The 22,986-nt window shown below is 35.5% G+C and overlaps 2 protein-coding genes across 2 annotated transcripts in view; both read right to left on the bottom strand.

Annotated features, from left to right (window-relative positions):
• Positions 1 to 834, bottom strand: part of LOC109030536 (ATP-binding cassette sub-family G member 4) — an 80,815-nt gene extending 79,981 nt beyond the window's left edge. The window contains exon 1 of the mRNA XM_019041534.2: positions 506 to 834. Within this exon, the coding sequence (XP_018897079.1) occupies positions 506 to 534 (29 nt within the window). The 5' untranslated portion in view covers positions 535 to 834. The remainder of the gene's footprint in view (positions 1 to 505) is intronic.
• Positions 835 to 9,726: 8,892 nt separating this feature from the next.
• On the bottom strand, positions 9,727 to 22,909 carry LOC109030639 (cGMP-dependent 3',5'-cyclic phosphodiesterase). Its single transcript, XM_019041703.2, has 11 exons — positions 22,713 to 22,909; positions 21,548 to 21,774; positions 19,241 to 19,357; positions 17,714 to 18,051; positions 16,833 to 16,942; positions 16,340 to 16,473; positions 15,644 to 15,786; positions 14,639 to 14,864; positions 13,761 to 13,945; positions 12,188 to 12,373; positions 9,727 to 11,771 (listed from the first exon to the last, which is right to left on the bottom strand). The coding sequence occupies exons 2-11, from the start codon at positions 21,671 to 21,673 to the stop codon at positions 11,048 to 11,050; spliced, it is 2,289 nt and encodes a 762-aa protein (XP_018897248.2). The 5' UTR covers positions 21,674 to 21,774; positions 22,713 to 22,909; the 3' UTR covers positions 9,727 to 11,047.
• Between the last annotated feature and the right edge of the window lie 77 nt (positions 22,910 to 22,986).

The raw sequence follows: 22,986 nt of genomic DNA on the forward strand, positions 1-22,986 counted from the left end.
TTTTAATTGCAAAATGCATCAATTAAATGTGAGAGATGTTGGCTATAAGAATTGAAACTTAGCAAATACCCTAAACTGAGTACTAGCTCTCACTTCAATTAATGACGCTCAACTATTAGCGATATTTTAGAATAGGAGCCATACATTAGCTTAACCTTCATTGCTCCTAGACTAAGTTACTTAAGTGATTCAGTACACCTGCCACTCCTTACAACTCAGGTAGGGTTCTGATTAAGACTGATGGAGGTGGCGGCTTATGTTCAAAACTAGGTGCGTACTTCGTTAAAACCTGATCTTATTGTCATTTAGTTTTGTCGATGCTTGTCATTGTTACTTGGTAAAATAATTGTACATTTTGCGCCTGACTGTCAGATTTACCTAAGTCCCTATTAGTGAACTGAGAAAAATGTGTCACAGCACCATAAAAGACTATGGCTGTCCAAATTCTAGCAGCAGGTGGAAGTAGACCTGAAGAAAATCAGAATCAAAAGAGAATGTAGTTTACCTGTTATTGTTGAGAATATAATTTTCCATGTTTAATTGATCACGACACTGATTGAAAAATCACTCCACGAATGAAGAAGTCGGATTTTATCCGAAACGAGGGGAATGCCTCACGAAATTCACTCCACTCTCTTGAGAAATCACTAGCTGCTAGGATGGAATCACAAAGAAAACACCCAGTGGAGAACAGATCAGAAGTAAAAGGGGAAGAAGTAAAAAAATTCACTGATCCAGGAATCACATCACTGTAACTAAATCACTCCATGCTGAGAAGAAACCGACTAAGAATTCTGATCATAACTGATTCTCCATTCTGATACTGATTGCATTTTGACAACAGACGATAATAAAAAGCGAGGTTAGAGTTCTGCACCGTTGCCAAGTCGTCCATCAATGAACATGAATATTCCGTATTTGCTTTCTGTAGGACTAAGTTTCCGACCAAAACTGTCATGAGTTTATTGAAGAAAGAAATATTTATAACAAGAAGCATACTTTTCAATGTAGTTAAATGAAATAATTAATGAATACGGAGTTGATTGGAAGATAAGATGAAACACCGATAATAATAGTGGCACTTTGGTGACACTGTACGATGACGCAACCACTTATCAGAGTTATAGAGAGGGGGGGGCATAGTTGACTCCTGGCGGACAAACCTTATCTTCGAACATTTACCTGCTTCAATTATTTATTAAAAAATAGCGAAGGAATGTTTGATCTGTAATTCAAAGGGTGCATTAAGGTTATAAAATATGTATATATTTCAGTTACTGCCCCTAATAAAAGTCAGACGTATGTTGCAAGTCAATGTCAAAAACGCAGAGTGTGCAGGGGATGTCAAAAATTTTAGTACTTGTAGGTACCTAAATATCTGAATTGTTAAATAACTCGGAAGTACCAGGTATCTCACTAAACAAAATTTCACTATGATAGAGCTACGGAACACTCCATATGGCATAGTGTTACTTATTCAGTTGCATTTTCTGGGTTTCTTTTTTTTCTTTAAAATTGAACTATTGATGCAGCAAATTTTTATCAATGCACTCTTCTTAAAAAAGTTATTGCCAAAATTTTGAAATTTTCAGGAAAAATTTACGAATTCCATATCTTTACGAAAGCTACAGCATAGATTTGTTTCCCTTAGAATCCGACCCGAAGATTAAATTTTGCAAACAACTCAGTGGAAAGACTAAAGGGGTTGGTTTTATTTACTTTCAACAGTCATTTCAGGGCAGTCTCATTATCAGGTAATAAAAAATTAAAAAAGAAACTTTAAAGATAGAGCTTAAAATTGTGAACATGAAGACCCCCCAAAATATGTCCTTTATCCCTTATGTATAGATGAATGACTCGCTACGAGTCTGCGATTGTTTCTTTTCTCTCTACTACCTGAGAGTAAGTCTGAGAATAAGCAAGTAATAACATCCTTCAAAATTGTTTCGATGAGCTTTTTGGAAAAACTACATGTATTACTGTGTTAAAAAAAATTGATTCTAAAATTTAAGTAATTAATATTTTGTATACACTATGATAACAATGAAAAAAGGAAAGAGGATACTTGAGAGGGCATCATTCAACCCTTATTGTTAATCTTTAAAACAGCATTCAGAAAGAAAGAAATGGAATGGGGCTCTACGTACTTAGTTCTTGAGCTTTATCAATGAAAGTTGATCACCTTCAAATTTTGTTTGAACTACAGGAAAATTCAAGTTGTGATGCAAAAGCAACTGTTCAAAGAGGAAGGACAAAATAACGAACCAATTTTAAACATAAAAAACCATTTAATTTAATCAATGATTATGCAAAACAAATTGAATATCAAATAGAGACAAAAGGGTAAAATTGTATAACAGAATTACGAGGCTTATACAGACACTCAACAAAGAGCTTAATATGTTGATTGAACAGTAGATGGAACTAGGAATTTTTGCAGGGGAAGCACATGAGAGAAGGTAACCATATTTTTGTCTCTAAAAGAGAGAAAGATCACCACTAAAGGTGGTCCTCGGCTTTGGCGCAATGCATTCTGAGTAAGATCAATTCATTTTGAATTCTTAGCAGTTGATGGATTATTTTAGAAAAATCAAAATTTCAGTCTCTAGATCTATCATTGAGGAATGGTTGGGCCGAAAATCATGCTGCCAAAATCTAAAAATTCAGTCAAAAGAACTGTCCACAATTTACCATCAAAATCAATATACTGACATCAGTTGCTTTTTGCTTTTCTTGACTTTAATACTTTGGAAGGCGACTTATATGGCCAAACATTCCAGAATGATTAAACTAGAGAATGGAACTTTGATTCTCCAAAATAATTCACCTAATAATTAAAATTTGAAATTTATCAATCGTGTCCGGAATGCATTGCATCAAAGCTAAAGCTACATCCTCGGTAAATGTTTTAAAAATTTTCTCAGAGGACATTGCCCACCTTAATGCCCCTAGTTCCATCTATGGACTGAACAAAATTCAAAAAACAATGTATAGAAAAAGTGATATGCCAAAGGCAGGTAGACACAGGAGAAAATCAAGCTCTACAGAAATTAGCAGAAACTAAAAGAAAGCGCTTGTAAAAGAACAAAAAATATCCAAACAGCACCAAAAATAATTAAATTTTTGATATCAGCTACAATAATTTGGCTGTTTGCAATTCTTGCGGTAAATTTGTTGAGGTTTGACACTCAGTTTATCAGTGAAAAGAAATTGCTATCATGACACACAAAATTATTGCTGAAGCAAAGGCGCATTATTTTGCAGGTAGGAAAACATGAGCATCCAGTTCATCAAAGAGAGAAAAAGAATTTGACATCCACCTTAAGTTTTCTTTGATTAGTGGTGATTGGAAAACGGAATAGGATATGTAACATGGACAAAAATTCTCATTACACGTACGATATGATCATTCTATAAAACAGAACAATCTTCAGAGAGGCCAATGAGAGAGGGATTTGACAGCAATGGATTTGGAAGCATTAAATTGAATCAGGATAAGATGCTGACAGGATTTCTTTTTAATTTCTTTAAGTTTGAAAACCACTTTGATCCATTTATTAATTTTCAGCTAAGGCACTGTTGTATCCATAAATTAAAACAAGGATTGCTTGTATTGCAACTGAAAATTCCAAAAATTTGAACAAAACATTAGGTACAAAAATTTAAGCGAAATAATTTTTTGGCAGAAAAATTAACATTTTGAGGAGGAAAAAATAGTTTCACTTCTCACGCTACTTTAAATTTTCTTAAATAATTGCTTTGATCGGAATTGTCATTTTTAACCTACTAAAATTCACAGTTTCCATAATTTCTTCATTTTTCAGGTCCCTGACTAGTTTAGCTTTTTCCTGAATCCAAAATATTCGAATTCTCTCACTTTCTCTGACCTTGAATCAAAATCTTGATTGTTATTTTGCTTTTAACTACGTTAACTTTTGCTACACCATCTGAGAACAAAGTCTGCACTCCTAGAGCTTCAAATTTAGAGAAAAGGCACTCTGAAATTATTTGCATTCTCCTGAATGGCACCAGCAGAGGTTACTGAGTTAACGTGCAACTCGCCAAATTCCCTAACTTATCATATGGGTTTCCCGACTTTTCCAAGTGACCGTGAATTCCCTAAATTCCCAGGTTTTTCAGAACGCTGGGAAGCCTGAAATAAAACTGTTGTGATTCATACATGTAATTTTCCTTTAAGTTACTAGAAAAGGTAATTTAATTTAATTGATTTTCACTTCTGCAAGCTATAACGTTATCAAATCATTTCTAGAAAAAAAAAAAAAAAAAATCTCAAGAGGAGATACAATTTTATGTTGTTTTTTTTTGCAGTTCCTTTTCCTCATACATTTGCATGATTTTATTTTGAAGACTGAGCGAAATCAAGAAAGATTGAAAATTAAAAATCTTTAATACCTTCACTTAAAAAATGCTGTACATTTTATGGTAGTAGCCTGTTTGCATCTCCTCTTTTCCGAATATAACATGCAGGAATCAGTTATTTTGTACAAGGAACAAGTCTATTTTTGTATGCATAAAAATACATGCAACCTGGGGCTCATTTGAAAATGAACTGATTCTCTTTTCAAAATAACTGATCCTTAAATGAAAATGATGGATTGTTAAAAATAAGTGCAACAAAAGTAATAAGACTGGAAATTACAACTATGACTTAGGATAAAGAGATACATTTTGAGAAAAAGAACTGGTAAATTCATTTGATCATCTTCCTTCTCAGTTGAGAAAACAGCATTTCTTGCATCATGATTGAAATTTGATTGAAAAAACTTGTAAAAATCAATTACTACATTTTAATTTGATTACTTTATGTGTGATGTAATTCTTGAATAGCACCTTTTTACACAGTTTTTTCCATTTTTACGAAGAGGAAAGACAGAGAATTAAGTCAAACTTAACCGTTTTGATTCGACTTCGATTCTTCGAAAAGGTCCCTCTCACCTATCTTTAGAAAAATTTGACCTAATTTTCATTACATATTCTTGACAAATCGTAGAGTTATTAGGAACCAGTCATTTAACTTGTTAAACAATTATTTTGGATATACCTACATACTTCCGTACATTGTAGTAAAAGTTGGTCATGACTTTAGCAGTGGCGTGGCGTGCTTTACGATATATCTATTTATCTGCCAATTAAACGTAGAGGAAAGATCAATAAACAAGGTGTTCGCAACGAACACCTTAATGATTGATTCATTTCAGTTACCACAGCTTCAAATGAAGAAATATCAATAATCGATCATTCACGCCTCACAACTGGATTTTAGTACTCTATAAAATTTTGTGTGAGAGACGAAAATAACGAGAAATAAACTAAGACAGAAAAATGAGAAGGAAAAAACCACACGGTTATTCTCTTGATTTCAGGGACAGTGATTTAGCCAACTTTCGAAACTTAGTTCATCTCAGGACCTATTTCTGAGCGAATTACTGGATTCACTGATGTATCATAAGTTCATCATCCTGGATTATACACCATTAAAGATACTCATGGAAAAAAATGGGCTAGATGAACAGACAGAATTGAAAGACGAACACTGATGAGACTGCACATGTAATCTGCAGTTCAATCGTAGAGTTACCGCTAAGGTTACCGTTGAAAGCTAGTGACACTGTAAAAGGCAGTTCCTCCACAACTGTTCCTCTTCTTCCTCTCCCACTTCAGAGCCTGCCAACTTTTAAGTTGAACTTAGAAATTCTTTTGTTCGGATCTTCAACAGTTTGGTATATTTTTGCACTCAATACATCACGTAAAGCTGATTTATCAATGCCGATTAACCAAATACTCAACATCAATTTTTGGGTTCCTTTCGGCGATTCAACAATTTCTGAGGAGAAACCGCCTAAGTTTTGGTGTTTGTTGACTGTCAGGAATTATTAATTAAATAATACTTTGAAAACTAATCTTTTTATCAACTACAATAAACTTTCAATATTGGAATAAGATTTGTCTACAAGTGAAATCTACTCAATAGACAGCACCGAAGATCACAATTACACACTACAAAAGTCCTTAAATATACATGAAGGCTTTAAAAGTGAATCGAAGAAAAAAGTCAAAGGAGGAATATAGAAAACAAAAGTACAGAAAACAAATAAGAATAATTAAAGCTTGCAAAACAACTATTAATTAAGTAGGGGCACAATAGGAGTATAGATAGCAAGGATTCAAAATTATGGAGGTGAAACACCATTTGGATTGCTGCAATGTAAAAGTAGAATCCTTGGGCAAAAATGGAATGATGCTAATCATAATAGCTTTTAAAACACTAAAAAGTTAACATTCACTTTATAATTAAAAAGCTGCAAAAGTCCTAAGCAAAGATTTAAAAAAACGTAAGATCTTATGTTTCCTTTTTTCATACGGTTGGGCCACCTGCCTATTATGCAACACCGCCTAAATGGCATTTTATGAGACAACAAGCATGATACACTTTACAGTATAAAGTGGACAACTAAGTTATCTTTTTTTGTAGCAAAATTTCACTCAATAGAGTACCGACATCAATCAGGAGTCTCGCCATTGATTCCCTTTTCACTCAAAGTGAAACATTAATGTCATTTGTTTTGCTCCTCTATGAAATTTTTGGAGCTAAAACATTACTGTATACATTTTTCAGATGACAAATTATAACAAAAGGAAAAAAGAAAAGAAATCTGAACAAACACTCTGTGTCAAAAGTTGCAGAGTTGCTTAAAGTTTGATTTTTAAAAAACACCAAAAATCTTTTTCCCCAGTTAATTATCAACAAATGAAAGAGTAATTCCCACAGGATTTTGAGAATTAAAACATTATTGATGTAGAACTAAGGAGGGAGGGGGGAGGTTAGAGTAAAATGTATGAATTGGGTTTCAGTTTCCCTCCATAATTTTGATAATCGAATTATGCATATATTCTAAGAAGAAGTTTACTTGCTTAAAATTGTAAAAACTCTGGACATAAATTGATAGTTGAAGAATCACAAGAAATTAGCTTTCCTAACTGGAAATTGCATTTCATAAATTCGTCGGTTCAGCTTTTCAATGGGCCTGCATAGATGGGTGTAAACAAATATCATAAGTAACATAAAACGATGCTTACATTTGGAAAAAATAATTTTTCATGTAAGGTAAAATTTTAAAAACATTTTCTGTTTAAATGCTCGTCAACATATGTGACCGCCCACAGAAAAAGGGATCTTAGCGCATAAAAACTTAAGATTGGGTCATTAATACCCGAGTCAAGCGAAGTGTTCTACAAACATTTTGGGACAATAAACATCCACGGATATCAAACCAAACTGGAGTTTTAGCAATTAGAAGTTTGTAGTTAAAAAAACACACTTTTGAAAAAAGGCTTTCTAACATTCGAACAATGTCCACGGTACGAAATTGCCATATTTTCATGAGAATTTACTCTTTCTTTCAGTGAAAAATGAACCAAGCTGCTGGCAACTTATTCTTCAGGACGCTAAAGAGCTTTTCCCGTTAAAACTCAAAATTCTGTGTTTCCATTAAGCCTGACAAAAATGTTCCTACAATAAATTTGGCCTCCGTGGACGGACATCCCTTTTCCTGTAGATGGTCACAAATATATTATTTTTTATAAATATTTTTATATGATTACAGCAGATCTTTGGCCAATCCATCAATTTAAATAGGTAATTAAAAGTAATTATTGACTTTTTCTTTAAAAAAATAAATTTTGATTAGAGCTGAAGATAGATTTACCATTGTTGGAGTGTAAATTAATGAACATGAGGAAATTGATCGAAACTTAATGACATTGGTGACAGGTGATTCTTAGATGCCAAACCTGCCAAAGAAGATAGCTCATTAAAAAACACTAGAAGTATTACCTCCAAGACAGGAATATATAAGAATACTGATAGAATAAGGCAAGGACACTACGACACGGAAACTGTTCCTTTTTTAAGAAATAATGGTTACATCTTAAAAGAGGAATAAATAATATTACAATTTCATAATAATTTTAGATAGCTTTTGGGCAACTGTTACATTGTTAAAAATGAAAAAAAATCAAAACTGTAATAAAGGACTGCGTGCAAAACGGGCCATTTGGGGCTCGGGGCGGATACCTTTGAGACTTGCCCTATTCATTCACCTAACAATGCCCCATCTTTTCCCAAAGTTTCAAGCCCCCCAAAAATTTTGGGGAGACGCGGCGGGGGGTCAAAGTTAAAAACCGGCAAAATTTTCGCGAATTTATTACTCGAAAACCAAGAAGTTTTGGAAAACGCGGTTTAAACGAGCGTATTCAGCGTGACGAGAGCTTTCAGAAAATGTATAACATCATAGGGTTTTGTCAACTTCAGCTCGAGTTATCGCCTCCGAAGCGCCGGAACGCTCAAAAAAGACCCCTTATTTTTTCACGTTTGGGCCGATTTAAAAAAAAAGCCATTTTTTTATTTTGATGAAAAACTGATATGTTGTTCCTGACTCTCTGTAGCCCCTCTGGCTCTTTACCGCATGCTGGGGAAATGTTTTGGTCGCGAGTTATAAGAGCGGAAAGGAGCGAAGGTCGGGAAAATCGGCTATTTTAAACTGCGCGCGCGGCGTTGATCGGAGGGAAAACGTCCCCTCCCACTCAGTTCGGCGAATCACACTCCTCTGCCGACCTCGCATTGTTGCCACATGTCTCCTGATCCGTCGCCGCGCGCAGTTTAAAATAGCCGATTTTCCCGACCTTCGCTCCTTTCCGCTCTTATAACTCGCGACCAAAACATTTCCCCAGCATGCGGTAAAGAGCCAGAGGGGCTACAGAGAGTCAGGAACAACATATCAGTTTTTCATCAAAATAAAAAAATGGTTTTTTTTTAAATCGGCCCAAACGTGAAAAAATAAGGGGTCTTTTTTGAGCGTTCCGGCGCTTCGGAGGCGATAACTCGAGCTGAAGTTGACAAAACCCTATGATGTTATACATTTTCTGAAAGCTCTCGTCACGCTGAATACGCTCGTTTAAACCGCGTTTTCCAAAACTTCTTGGTTTTCGAGTAATAAATTCGCGAAAATTTTGCCGGTTTTTAACTTTGACCCCCCGCCGCGTCTCCTAAAAATTTTTGGGGGGCTTGAAACTTTGGGTAAAGATGGGGCATTGTTAGGTGAATGAATAGGGCAAGTCTCAAAGGTATCCACCCCAAGCCCCAAATGGCCCGTTTTGCACGTAGTCCTTTGTGACCAATAAAAAAGAAATTTGAAAAAAAAAAATCAGAAAATGATTTCATATTATCATGGAAACCTCTGATTTCAAGAGAAAACTTTTCCAGCTGAAGTCAGAAAAGAATAAAAACTTGAGTAAATTTGGAATCATGAAGAAAGAACTTTGGCTTCTCTACGTAAACCTGGGGGTATTTTATCCATTTTCAGTAAGCTATAGAAACATATCTATTACAGATTAATAACAATAAGGGATGTTTAAAAATAGCTACCCCAGTTTTCGGAGCTGGCGAAAATGAGCTGTTGTTATGAATATCAGTTTTACAGGCCCAGCAACCCTACGGAAAGAGACACACGAGTGCTTTGACTTGGAACTTGCGTAGTTCTGATAGAGCCGCCTGTATCCAACAGGAGAAGCCTCATTGGTGTGTATTAGTATTTCGAAACAAACAGTGCCGACAAGAATTAATTTGAACACCTCTATCAATAATTTCATACTCAAAGAAGACACGCACTGATATCTTAAAATGAGTTCCACATATTTGATCATCAATACATTAAGTATTAAGCATTTCACTCCTTTACAATATTTCACCTAGAGATGTTGGAGAGCAGGATTTAGAGTTTCCAGAGTAAATTAACAAAGATAATTGATTACGAGGCAACTTTTTTTAAGTGAAGAGAAAACTGAAGGTTTTTAAAACTTTTCGCCAGACTGAAAGGGTATATGACTGCGTACTTAAATTTAGTATTTCAGGAGAAACAATTGGCTATTAGATACCAAACTACTACACCAGATTATCAAATAAACGTTGCACCAGCTAGCATCCAAGACATAAAGAATATCACACTAAGATGTAAAATTACCTAAAAGATATGGAAGATAAAATTCACAGGGATGAGCAAATAGGAAAGTACAAAGAGTAAAAACAATTACAAAAATTCTCACTTCTGACGAAGTTTGAACTGGAAGAACTTTTAATTGCATTCCAGAATATGCCTCTTACAGCATGTTCTGAGCTGGGACATTTTCTATGAAAATATGTTGGAGATGTTCACTTTAAATTTTACAAAGAAATGCATAAAACTATCAAAAAAATTTCTTTTTTGCTTTTAAAAATACAAAGTATGAAAGAATAATGTCCTGTGTTTTCTTGATCTTGTGCGATCACCCTGTGTCCATTATGATAAAATCTACATCAAAATTTCTGGAGAGTTTGGACTGGGTAGCTGATGTTATCCAGTATTTACTCCAAAGGTACTTATCATTTTAGAGTGTTTGACTTTCCATTCAAACAAAATTCAGAACATACATATCGCTATAAGCCAGTTTAGTTATAGAGGCGCAAGAGCCTCTGCTATGAAATGAATACAAGACACCGGTAAAATTAAAAAAAATTCAGTAGTTTTTAACAATTCACACATGGAAAAACATAGTTTACTCATAGAATGTGATGATCTTTGACACCAACAAGGATCAATTAGAATTTCTCATAAATATTGGTGGGATTCCCATGAAGCAGTTTGATCAGTTTTTCAATGGAAATTGTTACCATGATCACAGAAGAATTGGTGAGAGCCTGACTCCAAGCACAGGGAAAATTTTTCTGAGGCACTCGAATTCCACTAATATCTTCTAGAAATTCTTGAGGACCTATATTCTATGTACTGCAAAGCTGATTTCTCATTACAATAAAGCGTGTTTCTATGTAACATAGTGGTGAAAAATTACAATCATACTCAAAGTCAAGGAGAGAAATTACTGCTAAAAATTTTCACTAACAGGAGTCAACAAAGCAATGAAACTTTGGGGAACTAGAGTTACATTCACCACTCGAGCCTTCCAGAGCTGCTCACTTGCAAACTACAAAGTTTTAACTACTGATAGAACAATAAACAGTAAACCGACCTACTTTCGATAATACATACTCCTCAATCTCAGGATCCCGAAGAATTTCTATGTTGGTTGACCCCTCAGAGAGCTTGCGGGAGAAAATTTCCACTGTTCGCTCCCAGCATGTTAGATTTAGTTTCACAGTGTCTAGTAAAATTGAACCTACCGTTGGATACAAGATGACAGTAACATTCACCAGTGGCAAGATGACTGATCGTAAGAACTGCAGCTGCAGTTCTGGGATACGCGCTTTCTCCCGGTCCATTGAAACATCTGGCTTGCTTCCGATTGCCTTCTCTTCATCACCTTGGAGGAAGAACTCCTGATATACGAGTAACGAAGCGTTTTTAACAGTCAACCAGTCTTTTGTTTGGTCGCTCAGATCAGCTAGCGTCATGAAGTGGGAGCGGAGAAGCTCGCGATGCTCAGAACTTGCAGGGTTGAATCCTTCTTTGGACATTTTTTCTTGCTTTCCGAGCACATTGAAATGGTTCGAGAGGTCCGTAGCAAGAATGAATTGTGAAATCAGCTTGAGAAAGAGTTCGTAATCCTTGTGGTTGAGGTCAGCTGCAAAGTTGCAGCCGTCTGTGTTCAAGATGCACATGGTCTGAGATAAGTGATGGCGCTCCATAACACTACCTTCTGAGCTGTATAAGTGAGCTAGCGTAGAGTTTGTTTTTGTTTGAAACGAGTTGGTTGTTCCCCTAAACAGATGGAGACAAAATAAGATCATAACAACTGAACTGGATTTATTTTCTTTGAAGCTACGATTGGACTGATAGTCAAACAGTTTGGACAACGCAACAACATCTTATTTCTGCGAGCTAACTTTAATTGTACAAATCAATTATTCTTAGTAGGTATATCAATGGTGAAAATATATGAAGATTAATCATAGTAAATACACAATGCAATTGAAGAAAAAAAACATTTACTGAAACTCAGTGCATGTTTATCATCGCTGCGGAGAAAAAATTAGCAAAACTTACTTATTAGGAAACCCTCATATGTTTAGTTAGTATTTTCAATGTAATTTTCTTCTGAGAATTCAATCAAAACCTCCAGAGAGCACAATAAGTTACTGAATTCTGAGCAGAACAATTGTGGATTGATGAATTACCTGTGATCTATATCATGACACATGGCAGCGACGACATAGGCCAGACCTTCCAGCATGGTAAAATGTCCGATATTTATGAGGTTGAACTTTTTTAGACATAAGTATGCGAAGTGGACAGAACTAAAGGCATGCATCCAGTTGTGGTATGGTGGATCTCGATAGCCTTTCATTACATAGAGAAAAAATCTGTAGGAAGAGAAGACAAATTAGTGTTTGCGAAGGAATTACAGAGAGAATTTTTTGTCAGCTGTTAAGACGCACATAAGACCCAAATGTAGAAATAGCAACAGTAATATTCTACCCCACAGCACTGCAACTCTGGCGAATTCTTAGGTATTATTAATGACATTAGGACTGCCATTGAACAAATTATGAAGAATTATTATCAATACAACAGGGAGGTAGTGATTTCAGTGTTGCCAGAATTACTGTTTTATGGTCCTTCCAGAGGTATTAATTCCTAGGAGTGCCTAATAGGTTTCCCGTAAGCTACTTGAGAAAATACATTTAAAAATAGTAATGATAAAAAAACCCTTTACCCATAGCTATATAAGTTTTGAAGCTGACAAAAACGAGCTGTTGCCATATTTTCATTTGTTTTGAGGGCCAGGCAATCTACTGACAGACATACAAGGCAACAATGCTCTAATTCGGAGCTTGCAGAGTTCAGATAATGCCATCTGTTTCCGCCAGGGGCAACCATACTGGAGTGTATCAGTATCTTGAATCAAGCAGAAACAGATAGCATAGCTTACCGACAAGAATTCGTTTGAACATTCCTATTAATACAAATTATATGGTAAGAAAGTGTTTAATTTTATGAGTCTAAGACTGTGAAGGTTCAAATAAATGTTTTGAATTTTATATAGACTTCAAGAAGTACGTCTTGTGGCTCTCCAACACTAGTATTGATTGATCTAAACTATGCTAAAGGTAAAAAATACAGCTTGGACCTACAAAGAAAGCTGAGGTTCATGATTCTCCAAGTTTTTATTTTTTAGAACTGCCGGCTGCGAATTAAAGGAGGGGTATTGATCATCATGATTTGGTCCATAGGCCACTGGATACGTGTTAAACGGTTGCCTGAACATACGTTTGCAGGTGTATTTGAGCGAAAATGCGTGTTTTTCTATCGCTCCGAGGCTTTTCTGACACCAAGCGCATCATCTAATTGAAACCAAACCAGCGTTAAAATGTGTCCTATAGCCTCCTTGATAACACATCAAAAGCTCATTTAAGTTAGACGATGCGCTTGGTGTCAGAAAAGCCTCGGAGCGATAGAAAAACATGCATTTTTGCTCTAATACGCCTGCAAACGTATGTTCAGGCAACCGTTTAACACATATCCAGTGGCCTAGGGACCAAATCATGATTATTTCCATAAACTACATTGAGTCAACTTGGAAAACCTGCATAAATTTCCTGATTCTAGGTGGAGGCAAAGAAGGCTCTTATTGATACCCCTCCTTTGAAGCAAGTTCCAGAAAGATTAGTTTGAAAGGGAACATTAATTGGGCCTACGGAAAAAAGTGAATGCAGATTAAGAGCCAGAGTTTAAAACATGGTAACAGACCTTACTAAAGTTTCACGGTTGATTTTAAAGTGCTCAATGAAATCCATATTGTCAAAAATGAGCAAACAGTAGAATGGTGTCTCGGAATAGTCTATCGAGCGAGGATTGAATGAAAACTCATTGAAATCTTTCCTGATATCAACCAATGAGTTGTTCAAAATGTTTTCAACTGCTTCATGGGGAACCTGTAAAACAATCAGATGATATAGTTGCTTAAAGAATTAAGAGGACTGAAAACATTGATGTTTAAGTTTCATTCATGATCGAACCGACTCATGCAAAAGTATGTAATATTAAACCGCAAAGAATTCCTTCATTGAGGTTTGAAATTTTTTGGAGCATTTATTTTCCTTTAATCTTCCTCCTCCATAATTTTGATTCAGCACTTACAACATTCTAATAAAAAATTCAAAATTCATTTCTACAAAAGTTTTTTAAAGATTAGAAAAAGAAGAGTAAGAGGCACTTATATACTTCGACGTCCTCAGATTCAAAAACAGAGATCTTGAAATATGTAGACACATATCAAGGGCTAATGAACAATATCGCTTACCTGACTATTTTGGCAAAAAAGAGTTAGCGAATTTGCCGCATTATACAGTATAAAATACGCAATCTGATGATTGTAGTTTTTCTTCCAATTCTGTAGGGCAATGCTTCAATAATGCTGTAATGTCTAAAAAAATTGCAAATCTAACCTTAAAATTACACAAATAACGAAGTTTTCTCTTCGTTCTGCAAAATTGTCAGTTTGCAGATAGGCGGTATTATTCATTAACCATCAATATGTACAATATTTCACCAGACAGAAAGTCTGGTATGGGTAGTTTGGGACACCCTGTATCTATTTCAGTAGAGGAGGATGTAAAAAGAAGTACCTTCATATGGTACATCATGAGTTCATTCGACAGCCGATTCCGATCTTGGGCCAGCTGCGTTTTCTTGTAGCCTGTGGCATGTTCAATGGTGATACCACAGTAAATGCTAAATGCTGTCGCCACTTCCTCGTCACAAAGATCAAAATGATAGCCATCTTTTTTATTGCACAGTTCTGCTACTCCGATCACTTTTTCATTGTGGATGATTGGAAAACATAGAATATTCCTGAGAAAAAATGCGGCACTTTTAGTAGAGACAAATACTAAAAATAAAAAAAAAACCATAGCAATGAGACGATAAATCATGATGTAGGGATACTATGTACCCATAATGTCTAAAACGCAACTCAGTGAGGAGTAAAACACAATAAAAGCATTATATCAGTCCAACGACTTAGCAAAGAACACAGAAAAGAAAAGAAAAGGAAATGATGCGGGGATGAGAATGAAAGAACAAAGTATTAAAAATAGACACAGGACGTTTCATGCAGATTTTTAACATCGGGATGTTACCTCAGCAACTTTCTTTTTTTTGCGTATTATAATAGTTCAATAGATGACGGTTATAGGAATGTATCTTGAGGTCAGATATACTAATGGCTATACCTTAGTTCTCAAATAGGTTCTCCTATACTAAGTTTGGCAAATTATTTCTTGGAGACGACCAAATTTGCCACGAGTTCATTTCCAGTCATTTTCAAGAATATTCTGTCTTGCAGTTAAAACTTTAAACTTTAAACTACAGATGAAGTAAAATGCTGTGATCTTTTACGATTCAATATTAAATATTGAATTGCTGCGGTAGCCTAAAATTCTCTTTAAGTCTTCAAAAAATGAAGTAAAAAAGCGCTGTGTCCTGTCCTGTACTTGCTGTCTATTGATTTCCAACAGCTTGAGTAGGAATTCTTGTTACTCAAGAAAAATTAACAAAAATTACAAATAAAATACAATTTTTTTTCTTTACATTTCTACATACAGATAAAGGGAAACTGGATGATTGATTACTTAGTAGTGAAGCCTGTTATTTCATCGACACCTTTGTAAAATAATGGATGGTCGTAAGCTCGGCGAATGTTGATTAATTTCCCACTGGTGGCAACATGACCAGCAACTCCGACGTTCTTTCTGATTTTCACTTCTTTGTTACCCTGGCAACAAAATGGACAAAAAAAAATCTCAATAATTTCCATGATAAATTAAACAGGAGGTGTTAGTCCATATTCTACAGCAGTTGTATCTGGATTTGAAAATGTAGCTAGTCAAAGGATACAGAAACTTCTCTTCATTAAGGTACCGTATCACTTAGAAGCATTTTATTGTCATTTTTGGAATCTTTACAACTTTAATTTACACAGGAGAGGTAGACATCCTAAGATTTGACTCATTTTCGGTATACACCAAGAATAGACAAATCTAAGGTTAATTTCTTTTTGGCCTCCACCTCCTAACTCTTTATGAGATATCGATTATTAAATATGCAACTTTTCACAGATCCAACAGGCGTTCCAACTTTATAACTGAGCGCTGCTGAACAGCATAAAGCGATCCTCTGATTTACCTACTTGACCAACCCTATTCACGGCATGCTGCAATGGTCTAGGGCCTTCGCAGGTGTTGTGTTTAGCTGGTCCAGGGTTCAATCCTTCACCAACAGCGTATTTTTTGCAGTGTACTTTTCAACCTTAGTGGTGATGTCATTACCTGTGGAGAAGCAACTCCATCGAAGACTTTGGATATCAAATAATCGTCCTTCAAAAGGAAAAGAGAGCAGCGTTCAGCGTTGGTCAAACGACGTGCCTCTATAATAATTTCTTTCAGTAGGTCATCTAAATCACCTGATGGCAAAGAAAAAAGTTAGGAATGTAAAAAAAATTGACATATAAAAAGAAAAGAGTGAAGAAAGTTGAAAATGACCCATTACACTCTGATTTTAATATTGTTAATATGCCCATCGATAGTAAATTTGACATTAGAGATATTATAAATGATCTGCTAGGATTTGCAAAATTATAATTCTACACTCAATTACCTGGTACCAAGAGTATATTTCCAGGTAGTTTAGTTATTCCTTCAATCCCAAAATTTGCAAGATCTAAAATAAATTGTCTCAAGAGAAACTTCAGATATAAAGGTACAAAAAACTTAGGAAATTGGAAGATGAAAAATATGTTGCTAAAAGTTTAAAATAAATTACCTAAATTGCTAAACAGATTTTTAGCAACCTGAAGCAACTGCTGACACTGGATCCTTAGCCGTTTTTCCTCTTCATAATTTAAGGTACTTAAAACTAAACTCAGGCAATACCTAAGAACCAAAAAAAGAAACTACATAAAACAAAGGTTTAAAAAGTTTTGGAAGGGGTTGGATATTACTTAAACGGTGGAGAGAAAATACATTGAAAAAAATTTTAAAGAAAAAAATATTAATTTACTCACTTACGTTTCAAGAAAATGATAATGATTTGTCCACTGCCACATTTTCTTAATTGATTCTTTGTCACAGTCAACAGATAAATCAGTAAAAAATTATTGGACAATGCTTGTAATCAGGAGATTTTAACTAATCCTAGATTTTTTTTGTAGAACTTTTGATTTATCTGATTAAAATATCAAAGTTTAATAAGTTGCCTACAATGCCAGTCCAGACCACGGATCAGCATTAAAAGGGCTCTGCAAGTGCCATGCCATTCATTGCCACCAAGATGCAGTCCGTCGCGTTGAATGCTCCTGCGCAGCCAGACAAAGACACCGTAGCAGCAACATGATGATGGACAGCTTGTATCTCAATAATAACACATGGCTCCTGCTTTTTGCTAAACCTGTGCAGGATTCAGAGGACTAGGGTTTTCGTTTGTTTTATCTTAGAGGATAGCAGAACTGACATTTAATTTGCACGATTCAATGGAGCAGTTTAATAATAGATTTAAAAAATGAGAATGCTTTTTCACCGATTGAGGCGTATGTTTTTAGATTCAAAGAAAAAACAAGTAAATTGTGAATAGATAAATGAAACAAATATAATATTTCATTGTGTGAGACTTCACGCAAATGCTGTAAAAAACTATGATAGTAGTACCTGAAACATTCTTGTACGATTTTAGTTGTAACTTCAATGGAATGTTTGCTGTGAGCAATACTGCAGACTAGGGCGATGTTATTGTCGTGTAAATTTGCAACAGGAACATTAAGCAGCTCCTCTGGAAGTCCTGAGGCTTCAAACACAGTGTCTTCGATGATGTTGGAAGCCTCCGATAATTCCTCGTTAGCCTCATCTTCCGTTTCGCTGACTCGTTTCCGTTTCCCTTTTTTAAACGCACTGAACAACAGCTTACGCATTTCAACACTTAAAAGTGAACATTTCAAAGTCATGGATAGTCGCTTGTTGATCGTCTGCAGGATCATGTTCTCAGAGACCTATAAAAATCACCCAATAATAAATGAATTACATTGTCAGCTAAGAAGAGTCAATTTAACACTTAATATTCAGATGAGACGGTTTTGATGGATTGGTTCAACAACTGTTCTTCGGTTTCATTTGTTCTCATTTTATTCTTTTTTTTTTTTTTTTAAAGTGTAACCAATAAACTCTTTACTCTAACCTTTCCCTCTGTTCTTTGGAGCCAATGTTAAAAGTCCAAGTAGAGAATCAAAACCCATTATCACAAATTTAGACTATGGAACAGATGACGGGCAAAGAAAAAAAATTACAGCCATTTAAGGCCAAATCACATGATGTCCTCTTGAATGAATAAGTAGATGCTAAATACTAAATCCCTCGAGGCAAGGCGAGGAAAACAATTGATTGGAAGTCAGAAATAAGCAGAGTAAAGGTTGACTGCCGCTCATAAATTGTCTAAACTGAATGAATACTGGAAGACAATCATGCAATTACTCATCTACTACCAGCGCTGCACTGAGCGAGGAAGAACTTCCCATCTCTTATACATTAGGATACGGAGAAACAACTTTTCTCTTTTTCGGGCCTCAGAAGCAAATTTTTCAAAATTTTACTTGATGACTACTCCAATTGAACTTAGCTTGATTTTAGCCTAGTTTGAACAAAATCACTTCAACTGATTTTTTGTAAGTGTTCATGATTTATCGGGACCATAGCTTCAGAAAGGTAATATTTTGGGCGGATCCAATTGGACGTATTTATGCTAAATGGAACTATGTGCGAGTGGAAAGATAGGGTGTGCTCGTTAGTGCTCGGGCCATGAGAATGAATGGGAAATATAAAGCACCAGTGATGTCAGTAGCAACGACAAGAGCAACGACGATCCGCAAGGCAGTCTTTAACTCATGAGCCCTGTCCACGACGCTCTTGTCACATGCCCACAGCTCCTGAGTTAGCGGTCAGTTCCTTTTGATTTAATTGAAAATCCCGCTTTTCCATTTTCTCAAAAGGAACTATAATTTTTTTTATAAATTTCACATTATTTCTTACGCAGATTGCACAAGCACACCTCATCTTTCCACTTGCACACAGTTCCTTTTAGCATAAATACGTCCAATTGAGAGTTCTCTTTTCCTACGAACATGCTACACAAGAATAATCTGATTTTTTAATGAGTAGTCAAAGATAATAAGTAAAACTAGGTACCGAAAATCTGACTTCTTTGGGCAGGACTTCATCTCCAATTACACTGACAACAGCCTCTTCAGAACACTTGACTAGCGGGATACAGAATACTAAACTAGCACCGGTGCGTTGCTTTATCTGTGAACAAAAAAGAAAATCGTTCATTTTGCATAGACTTTCGCATCAACCAAAGTACAAGAGGGAGAACGGGGGGGATATAAGTTCTAAGGCTTCAAGTATAGTAATAGTTCAATTCCAAAATTCTTGAGGTCATGGTTCAAAGAGTAGTTTTCAACTTGTAATTCGTAATCGCATTAAAAGCTCAAACTTGCATAAGGTGGAAATAAGGATAAGAAAAACGGTTTAGAATAAACTGAGTCCACGATAATTAGTGAACTTCAGTTTTTTCAAAATACAACAGGTAAACTTTCTATTTTCTACTGATGCACTCGTCCCTTGGCGGTCAAGCATTATTTTTTTGAAAAACAAGGAACAAAAGAACTACAGTATTATTATACTTATATTTGCTTTTAAGTTGCATACAACTGCAAGAAATATCCCGAGTTTGAACCATAAATTTCAATTTTAATAGGAATTGAAGTGTCGACGACAAATCTGTTGGTTTCAGAAGAGATACCAACTGGAACTCCTGGACGTGGAGAAAAAGTTATCTTTTCTCAAAAGAAAAAAAAAAAAACACAGCTTGTGCATAATATTTAAGATGGCACTTACTTGTATAAAATATCTTCATTATCCCAATTAAACAAAAGCATATTGCAGTAATTTGTGATTTAAAAAAAAAAAAAAAAAAAATTCACACTGGAAAATTTGTGATTTTCAAAATCAACCAAAGATTAAGTTTCTAATTGCCAAAACTTGGTCTGGAAGAAAAAGCCAACAAATTTGGAATATCTCCTCATTTGACAACCTTGAAGAGAAATTGGGCAGAGGTGAGACGGTGGGAAAGAATGTTCAGTCAAGGCAAACAGGTCTTCTCTGTTAAATGTCACCCATCAAATGGAATGGAACTTGTTACAACAAGATATCAATTAATTCCACTAGATGTTCCATATTCAACAGGCAAACACTCACACGCTCACCTTTCATTCATCTGTTTGCAAACACAAGGAAGGATTACCTATCCAATCAGAGAAAAGTGCTTAAAGCTAGGTTTGCTGGAATAAAGGGTGTTAGAATAAAAAACTGGTTGTGGGGATAAAGGATAAGGAATTGTAAAAAAGGGATTGTATGTTAACTGAGATGAAGCCTTCAGAGGAGGACTTGATGAAAAAAATAGGAATGCTTCTTCTAATAAGCTTAAAGCTTTTAGGAGCATATCTTAAAACTTTTTTCCCTACTTGTCCGTCACCTTTGCCTTTAAAAAGAAAAGGAGAAAAAAACAGCATACTTCACTCAAAACAATTCTGAGACAAAAAAAAAAAAACAACAAGGTTGTTTAAGATAATTTTTATCATTTCAATTTTTCGAACAAAGTTTCAACTAATTTTTTCAAAATTTGTGTCCTTATACTTTATGAGCTTGCCATGGCCTCATTTTGATGTATTTGCTACATCAGATGATAAAATGTATTTGCTGATTACTGATGCATTGCTGGCTGAAAATACAACAGTGGTTCAGGTATGGTTTGATTTTCCAAACGAAAGAAGGGTACCGGGGTACAGTAGACTGGAGAGGAGAGAGGGAAAGCATGAAAGTAAGGCTTCTTGATTGAGGAGATGGGGGAAACCTATTTTTTGCCACCAGAGAAAAAATCGCTTTTATAGATTCTTTTCTTTCAAAGTTATTTAAGGTTTTTTGCCCTGTTAGGGCACTGCAACTTTGTATTGGAGCTGTTAAAAAAGAACGGATATAATTATGATATGTGTTTGGGGTATCTTTGAGGGTTTTAATGAGGGATAAAGGATCAAAAGGTTTGTTCCTATTGATTTCACATTCTGGACGCACTTCAAGCCTTTGCTAGATGATTTCAAAATGAAATGATTAAGCACTGCGCTGCCCTGTCATGAAAGAGTACAGTGGGTAGAAGGAGGAGCAGGGAAAAAGGCTTTTAAATACTGCACACCCTTTTTTTAAAAAAAAAAAAATTTCACAGTACGTTTTGAGGAATAATATTATGTAAAAATTGAAAAATAAATGTGTGAAAAACAAGGATGAACAATGCAACTGGTACATAAGAGGCCATGTAGTCCAGCCAAAGTTAAAGCTGATTTTCACAGAAAGCCTCTTCTTCGTGCACACTATCTTTACCAAGGTATTGCAAAATTTAAGGTGACGTACGATAAACTTAGACTATGCAAGGGTACTTACATAGTCATTGATTTTGACTTGAATTCGACGATAGGAGTCATCATGAAGAGAAGAGACAAGTTGCAGAAGTTCTAGAGGGTCATTCGCCTCCAGGCGGAAGTCTGAGCTATTCCGTGGCTCCAGCATTGTGTCTAGAAATATTTTCCTGTTTCAATGCCCGATTTTGGTCATAACACGTGTCAAAAGTGTGGACTACAACTTCAATTCATTTTCATCTTGAGAGGGCACTGCAAACGTAAACAACTTTTTAAAAAGAATCACTTTAAGTAAAGTTAATTGGAAAAAATTACAGTAAACGTATAACTAATACTCTTCACTAAATGGAGGCATCCATGGACTGGTCATGGATGGCTCATTCTCTCTGGTCACCTAATGACAGTTAAGGTGATTGTACAGTTATTAACTCAGCACCTACGCTGAGTGCTACGCAGAATACTGAGGACTGGGCTGCCAAAAAAGTTGTGTGAAGATTGGTTGGTTATCAAGCAATTCAGTTGGTAGATTCAGCAAATTTGTTATGATACATGTAAGAACAATGTATTGTGATTGGTTGAATGATTTTGAATTCATCCTTACTCCCTTCCTTCTGAGCAATTTATGTTTCCCTTTTCCTGTTCGTCTTGATTAAGCATGCTTCAGGGTTTCGTACTCCAAACAAACACCTCAAAAACTAAAATGTAAACATCTAATGAAGGAAAAGGTTTGCTCGTCTAACTGTTCTTTAATGGTTCTATCAGAAATTCAAAACAATGCATTCCGGACCAGCTACAGTTTTTGAAGGAAATGTTGTGATTGCTGCAAGACAAGTCGCTTGTTATTCAAGACTTATCACAAATTTGACGATGCTTATTTCAGCATGGAAAAACTTTTATTTTGACCATGCGATCAGTTAAGATCTCGACACAATTATTGACAGTTACAGGAATCCTGAATGTTGCTAACGCAGAGAAGAGAGACCCTCGGAGGTTTACATACCACTTTGAGGCAGTTCTTACGAGTAATCACAAGAAGGTAATGAGCATGCAATAGAAATTTTCGGATTCAGTGAATATTGAGCCAGGTTTGGACTATTTCAAAACTAGTCCATAAGACTGAACAGGATATTTTTTTCTCTTGAGCAGTCTTCGCTAAGTCGGAGAGGGCAGTGCAATAAAGTAGAACATACCTTGTTTCATCGTCGACATGTCATGAGAAGAAAATTAGTCGAACAGTTGAGCACTTGAATATTAGTGGAAAGTAAGGGAATGAACAGAGAAATAAGTACTTTAAACTATCAGAATTTCAGCAAAAGATAAGTTTCAGCAGTCCACTTCACAACACAGAGCTAGCTGTGAGCGGATTTAACCTGAAAATTGTGAAGTAAATAAAATAACACATTTTTTTTGGTTTTTGCTTCCTGCTGAGATGCGGCAAACGACAAGCAACGTACACCACGGAGT

The sequence above is a fragment of the Bemisia tabaci genome, chromosome 3, assembly GCF_918797505.1.
Source record: "Bemisia tabaci chromosome 3, PGI_BMITA_v3".
Classification (NCBI taxonomy): domain Eukaryota; kingdom Metazoa; phylum Arthropoda; class Insecta; order Hemiptera; family Aleyrodidae; genus Bemisia; species Bemisia tabaci.